The 7,974-nt window shown below is 32.7% G+C and overlaps 1 protein-coding gene across 1 annotated transcript; it reads right to left on the bottom strand.

Moving 5' to 3' along the window:
* On the bottom strand, positions 1–745 carry LOC149537930 (uncharacterized). Its single transcript, XM_089802397.1, has 3 exons — positions 653–745; positions 280–576; positions 1–195 (listed from the first exon to the last, which is right to left on the bottom strand). Exons 1-3 carry the CDS (start codon positions 743–745, stop codon positions 1–3), a joined length of 585 nt encoding a protein of 194 aa, XP_089658523.1.
* Between the last annotated feature and the right edge of the window lie 7,229 nt (positions 746–7,974).

The raw sequence follows: 7,974 nt of genomic DNA, 5'->3' as shown, positions 1-7,974 counted from the left end.
TTATATTCCTCCAAACTTATATCGAACATAATCCTCCCTCGCCTCTGCATCCATTTCTAAGAACCAAACAACTCTTGTAGGTTCATTCATAAAAGTGTCACATGCCACATTCATAGTGTCACGCCCAAGTCCGGGGATAGCTTTCAGGGCAGTTGACACGTTTGCAACATCCTTCTTAGTATCCTCTTTATCAACCTAGATAGTGTGAGGCTTACTTATTCCCTCTTGTATCATCCGGATGCTTTTAGATATTGCATCCAAAGAAGAGGCCATGCTTGCCTTCTTCCTCTTTTGCCTCCTTGACGATGGTATGGAAGGATTGTTTCTAGTGGCTGTAGTGGATTGATTTGACTGAAGGAAATCTTCATCTAAATCAATAGCAACATTCACAAGGGTATGGAAACCCTCATCATCATCTAGATCAACAGCCTCAGCAAAAAGATTACCATCTTCAGTATCTTGTGGTGTTGCCACTGCATTTCCTTCCACCATGTCATTCCCCACTATGACTGCTAGATCATTAAAATAGCTGAATGGCTGCCTTTTATACACTTTTGCAGTCTTGAACTCCTTTCTCTATACATTAGCATATTTAAATTATTAGATATTTTTCTAACATTAGAATTCAAAAATATCTTAAACAATACGTTACCTTCAACAACTCATCCCATACGCTTTCCTCAGCATCCATGCATTGCGTTGTCTCGTTCCAAGCAAACCCGCTTGTATTGCACAATTCTTTCATTACTCTATACCCGGCTTTCCATGTTTTTAACTTATTTTTGAAGTTTTATTTTCCAAGTTTTAACTCCAACTCTTCATTAAATTTCTTCTCTATGGCAGTCCACGCTTCTTTGCGAAAACCACCTTCACCTTTCCTTCCTACTTGAACTTGCTCTAGAAGCAAATCCAAGAGTTTCCTTTCCATCTCCCTAGTCCATATCACTTTTGGACTTTTAGAAGTACCAACAATAGGGGTAGCAACGGGTGTATAAACAAGGTGCATACAAACCTCCTCATGTATGCTTGTCATTAGATTTGTGAATGAGATTCTTATGTCTGATATAAACAATTGATATAATGCTGCAAAACTTACAATAAATAATGAGTAAATACAAACAACAATGTATGTGAAAATAAAAACAACAATTTGAATTTAGCAATCTCATAATACAAACAACAATCTAAATTTGGTATATGTGTAAATACAAACAACAATCTAATAATACAAACAATAATCTAACATAACAAGATAGTTATGGTAAACTATATAACAGTAACAGATTGAATATCACAATATTACTGATAAGAAAATTTTAATATATTGAAAAAAAAAACTTCCAGTTTAAACATTTCCTATACAATTTACTAATGCTTTTTATCGAATGTGCATTTGCCATGGTTTCGAACATCATTAGCATTGGGTATGAGACCATCAATCAATGGTTTATTGGCTATTAGCTCAGCCATTATATTCTACTATAGTAACTATTTTGTTGTTGGTACATGTCGCAATACATGTCAATGCATGGGTTATAGAAGTAGCCAAGCGTCCAAGTCACAAGAAATCAATTTGTAGAAAAATAATGTCTCGCAAGCCTCAAAGAATAGAGCAACTAACTAGAACATATGTCATGAATCGCACTTTCTTGTGTGCAGCCACTATTCTTTCCCAACACTTGATATATTTCTTAAAAATGTTTTACATTATGTTCCATAAAAAATGGTCAGATTGATGACAAGTTCAGAATTCAATGATGTGGAAATCTGATGACAAGTTCAGAGTTCAAAGACGTGGAAGATTTCAAAGACATGGTATTTCCACATGCCTATGACAGTTAGTTTGAAACCTTCAGATGGAAAATTGTGAGTACTCTTTTATAAAATTTCACTGGTCATCCCAAACAAGATATAATCAATAGCATAACCAGGTAATAACAAACATTGAAGACAGGGTACAATCAAGTTAAAGTTATTGTGTCTTATGTAAAATAAGCCCAATTATAGTGTCTACCCAAACATTGTTATTATCATAGATTGGGTCTCTTTTGGTACCCACTTTGATTCCAAGGCAAATCAAAGTATAAACAATCTTATAAATTTAGACATAATATAACAAGGTACAATCATCTATCCTACTATCATAATGGCTGAGTTGAACTTTGGAGATTCATGAAGCTCTTTAACAATATTAATAGGCTGAGAAAATTACCACTTCGATGAAGGTTGCAAATGTTCAAATTGAATCCTATTGGAGTTTATTTGCAAACAACAATATATGAGACCATCAGTAAACAACAACGTATTGGAGTTTATTTGCAAACAACAATATATGAGACCATCAACAAACAGCAATATATTGGAGTTTATTTGCAAACAGCAATATATGAGACCATCAGCAAACAACAATATATTGGAGTTTATTAGCAAACAACAATATATTGGAGTTTATTTGCAAACAACAATATATGAGACCATCAGCAAACAACAATATATTGGAGTTCATTTGCAAACAGTAATATATAGAGAGAGATAACAACAGTTGATATCTTATATATATATATATAGAGAGAGAGATAACAATAAGAATTCGAAGACATCAAATATTAACAAATAGATAATAGTAGACTAAAACAAGACTTACATAGTTGAATGAAATTAACATTAATATTCCATTTAGAGCTTGATGCAAGTGATGACAAAAATATATTTGATAAATACAATACAATACAATGTAGCATCATATTTTAGTCAAATTTAAGTCATATTCAGAGTATTCCAGCAATTCAAATTTGAAGTGTCTATGCAAGTTAAGATATCAACTAATGGCGAGATCTATAGTCATCCCACATCCTTTGTGCTATTTCGTCTCAAAACTTTCCCCAATCATCTCTATCACGCTGAGTCATCCCATAAGTCTCAAGATTTGGCACATTTATCCCATCACGATCATCATCCTCTTCCATATCCACATCGGGTGGAACACCGTCCTCTATGGTAATGTAATTGTGTAGTATGCAACATGCTAACACAATGTTTGTTTGAGTCATGATACTATAGAACGTTGCATGCCTTAGGATAGGAAAACGTTGCTTCAAAATACCAAATGTGCGCTCAATCACATTCCTAAGTGAGGAGTGTCGGTGGTTATATAACTCATGTGCATTATTGATTGGATTTGCTCTGACAAACTCTTTTAGGTGGTACCGCGTACACCGATAAGGGGCAAGAAATTCGGGAACATTTGGATAGCTAGCATCAACTAAATAGAATTTTCCTATATAAAAGGAAAAATAAGTTAATAGATTGGAAATGACATACAAACTACAATTTACAATAGTGAGTATATAATCATTAAAAATAGATTTTAATATACTAGGGGGGACTAGTAGTGGATCTGCTCTTGATAGAGCTGAAGCAAGAACACGACTGTCTACAGCTGACCCTTCCCAACCAGCAAGAACAAATTAAAACTTGTAGTCAAATGAACATACACCCATTACATTTTGTGATAGGTTGCCCTTTCTATCACGGTATTTTGCTTGGTTGTCCACATCAATGGTAACTGGTACATGGGTTCCATCAATAGCTCCAATACAATCCTAGCATAGGAATTATTATTGTCAAATATCTAACAATATGCTAAAGAGTCAAACAACAAAATTGATTTTAGTTTAGGAGATTTACCTTAAAGTACGGATCAAAACGATCCTTCCCAACTATTTCTAAAGGAGTAGTTGGAGAAGGGGGCAAAAAGTAATTGATGTGGAGCGATATGATAGCCTTCAAGACCTTGTGGAAGTAGCGACTCACTGTCTCTCCCGAGTGACCAAAGTTATGGCCAATCTTACAATTCCTTAAATTGTGGCCGAGGGTATGAAGGAACATGATTAGTTGTTCTTCCATTTTCATGTTTATCGTATCTTGTATGCTCCCTTTCTCCCTTAGAATACTAGCGAGTTTGAAGAAAGCTCCTCTACTCATGCGTATTTGGTCATGGCAATCTATCTCATTGGAATATATAATTCGTTTATACAAAAGACAAGAAGCTCTTCTTCGCTTACGCCTGTGTATTCTAGCCTCTTCAAAAGACGCTACTATGAATACTGCTTGGGTGGCAAGTAGAATAGCAAGTATACACAAGAGGGTGATCTTCCTATCAATGCTTCCCTGAACTTCTATATCATTAGTAGGATCCATTGAATAACCTATAACAACAATTTGAATTTAGCTAAGCAATTTTGTGAGAACTCAATGTGCATATTGGCAGAATTTTTCAGAAGCATAAGTAATTCCTTACTAGCATACTCAAATACTAATGATACTTATCAAAATACAACATGATGCATGAAGCTTAAATAACTCCATTAATATATAGTTATAAATCCATGAATGCAATAATCACAATGTTAGTATCCGATACAACATATAATTATTTTTAGAAATATATATAAAGACCCAAATGATGCAAAAGGCATTGAAGTCTTCAGGTTGATCTACAGCAACCCCAAATGTGAACCAATGATTGACATGAACTGCTGGTATGAATCACAGGCCAAAAAGAACCAGATTTCAGCCCCTAAAAGTGCATACAACCTGTATGAATGAGATGCAGCCCTGCTAGAAATTATCACACTACCTATCTGAGACAATTATAACCCTAAGTGGCTACTATTATGTCCGCCTCTTAATGATTAAAAAACCTTGGGGACATCGCCTTCACCTCTTCCATTTAAAAGTCTTGGATTTTCTAATGAAACAATGCTTCTTACAAGCTTATAAAATGAATTACAATTAAGTTAACCATTCCAACCCTCACAGTTTAAAATTATCACTATAACAGCCAATTAAAAAAATAAGATTTATCCACAACTGGTATCCCCAAAAAGCAGAAGACACTACACCAATTTCTTCTAAATACATGTAACTAGTGAGACTATGAATTCTAAGACTACAATGAAGTGTTGAATATCCAAGAAATATTTCATAAGGTTTTGATAATATAACTCATTATAAATACTCTGTCCAACTAAAGATTATTGAAGGCGAAACTTAGAGAAACTGTTAGTAACCAGATGGTGTGAATTAAAAGAAGGCAAAAAGAAAAGAAAACCATTATTCTACAATAGAGTCTTTTCCATCACTTCCACAGATCATCAATCTCCTTAAGTTGGACATATGGCAATCTACCTACACCTACGGTATATTAATTTTGGCTCTTGCTTGCAATTATTGTTAGGAGGCACATCTAAGTTGTCCAATTCCTCGGAGAACAAATCATGTCCACACTCACCCATTGAACACATCAAAACAGTCTGGTCTTCTCTTCACTTTTTCCTACTTTTCAGCAATAAAGAAAGTAATAATGCACATCAAAACCACAAGAGTCTGATAGCTACTGAGAAGTCAATAAAGTGTAGACAGTTGAACAACACACAAACTCAGATTTCGCAAATTGTTTAAATTAAATCTAAATGTCAATTCTCCTCTTCTTGCTTTCAAGGTAAGTTCATTCCTCATATTTTTATCTTGTACTTACTTTTATATATCAAATTTAATATCATATCTTGTTAGTTATCATTTACTTTATCATTACATAAGTTCCTTACATACATTTTACATTTTATAATTGCATTTCTGTTGTTAAAGGAACCCATCCCAAATAATCCCATCCTTTAATCTAGATCTTGCATAATTAACATCTCTCTATCCTTTTGGATTATGTTAATCTAATGGGTTTGAGGGTGAACCTTCAAGGAGATGTATATGTGTATATGTACATATGTATGTATGCATGCATGCATCCATATATGTATCATTGGTGAAAGATGTTGATTTTCTTTTAATTGTATTAGTAGAGTACTCATTCATATTACAAATCATAATCATAATAATTATTGTTAAACAAGAAAACAAATAATTAAATATTATATAATATGTAAAACAACTAATAAATTATGCAATGATTTAATGACTTGAAACATAAGTCAATTAGATCAATTAGGATACAATTAGTATAGTTATAAGATGTCCAATTTCCATTGTCCATAATACAAAACATTATAGTTTTTAAGGTTTTGTTGTGCAGATTATTTTTTGCATCTATGGTTGAGTGATAAGGAAATAGAAAAAGGTTACTAGAAAAGTGAGACAGAGTAATATAGGAAAGGAAAAATAAACGGTGCACCAAACAAGACACAACAATTATTTTTATAAAAAATTAAGAATGGGGAACAATGAGATCACATTTAAGACTTTGAAACAAAAAGTAAAATGAAAAAATATAAAAATATAATAGTTCATAAGAACAACATGTAATGAAAATAAAAAATAATTAATATTGTAAATATAAATAATGCTATTAAGTTATAGATAAAAGGTTACCAATTTTATTACAATCATATTTTAATTAATAAAAATTGCTACTTAAACTTAAACATTCTAATTTTAATCCTAAAATTCATTCTTTTAATCTATAATCTAGTACTAAATTTTAAATATAATTTTTTTATAACATCATTATGTCAACACTAAACTCTTGTTCTTATCTTATTTTGCCATATCCAACTTTAAACTATGTTTAAACTTATGCATGACATTTAATTTATTAATTTACATCTTCATAGAGGCTGTACAATAATTATAAATCTTAAAGTGAAGGCGACTTTTATTCACCATCCTTGGAAAGTGATAGATTTTTATAATAAAACATTGGATTGGATTAGTTTGGTTCAAATGCTAGGTTAGACATTCTAACCGCAAGGTACCTAATTTGAATGCATTATGTGTCGAATTGAAAATATAAATCTATTGTATCGTAAGGATGCCAAAATTGTGAGGAATTATTTTATGAGTGGGGAGAATCATGAATTGGAGGGACGTTAGGGCCCATTTAAAAGTCTGTAATTTCTGTGTGCTACAAAGCTCAAGGTATACATGGGTAGTTGCCACTAATGAAAAAGAGTTTTATTTTTTCAAATTATCACATTCCCAATTTCACATTGCAACTGATTTGGGTAGAAAAAAGCCAGGGAAAAACTTAATTGATTTTTTGCCATGAATGCATGGATTTCAAGATGGGAAAATTAGAAAATTGTGTGCGCATTAGGGCGGTGAAGCATCTTTTAGGTTAGAATTTTACATAAACTAAACCTAATTGATTTTGTAAACTAAACTTTGAGAAATACTCTGTCCAACTGGGAGAAATTTAGGCAACAACAACAAATAGGTAAAGGCAAGGATGTGCACTGGACATCTGCAAACGCATGTCACCATTCATGGCACCAATGAAGCTTTTCATTTAATCGTTATCATTCAAAATTTCAGAAATATCTGCTCTGATTCAAAGGAATTGGAGAAAATCCCAAATAACTGTGTGTGATTACCTTGAAATCGTGTAAATTCTCAGACATCATCCCCCACTAATTTTGTTACTTTCCATTTACAATTTTTTCCAAAAAATGTTGTTTGATAACTTTTTGAGCTGGATTGAAGAGTGAAAATCTTATGGAAAGGGATTGTCTACAGTTAGTTAGACATTTGTAATAGCTAGATTTTTAAAAATCAAAGTTACGTACTAGCTAACAAATTAAAATATTTATTTGCATCTAATGTAGACTGTGATCTTGGACCATTAATCCCAGAAAAGAAACCCAAAAATGTAGTTGTTGTAGCCCACCGTCCATCCAATCAAAAGTTTAATAGCTACCAAGCAAAAATTCCGTTCAAAATAGATAAACCCAGAAAAAATGTTTTAAAGTTCAAGTCACCTGCCTTCCCGTAAAACCCAATAGAAAATCCCCAATGTCTTATCAACGATGCTTAGCATACAACACAATGTAAACTAAAATGTTTTAAGTTTAGGTCCCCTGCCTTCTGGTAAAATGCAACAGATAATCCCCAATGTTTTATCAACGGTGCTTAGCATACAACAAAATGTAACTATGTACACAAATCCACAGAAGCATCTTGTAC

The sequence above is a fragment of the Cupressus sempervirens genome, chromosome 9 (assembly GCF_028749045.1).
Source record: "Cupressus sempervirens isolate cs-2001-9-10 chromosome 9, ASM2874904v1, whole genome shotgun sequence".
NCBI classification, from domain to species: Eukaryota; Viridiplantae; Streptophyta; class Pinopsida; order Cupressales; family Cupressaceae; genus Cupressus; species Cupressus sempervirens.
This window is presented reverse-complemented; position numbering and strand designations above follow the sequence as displayed.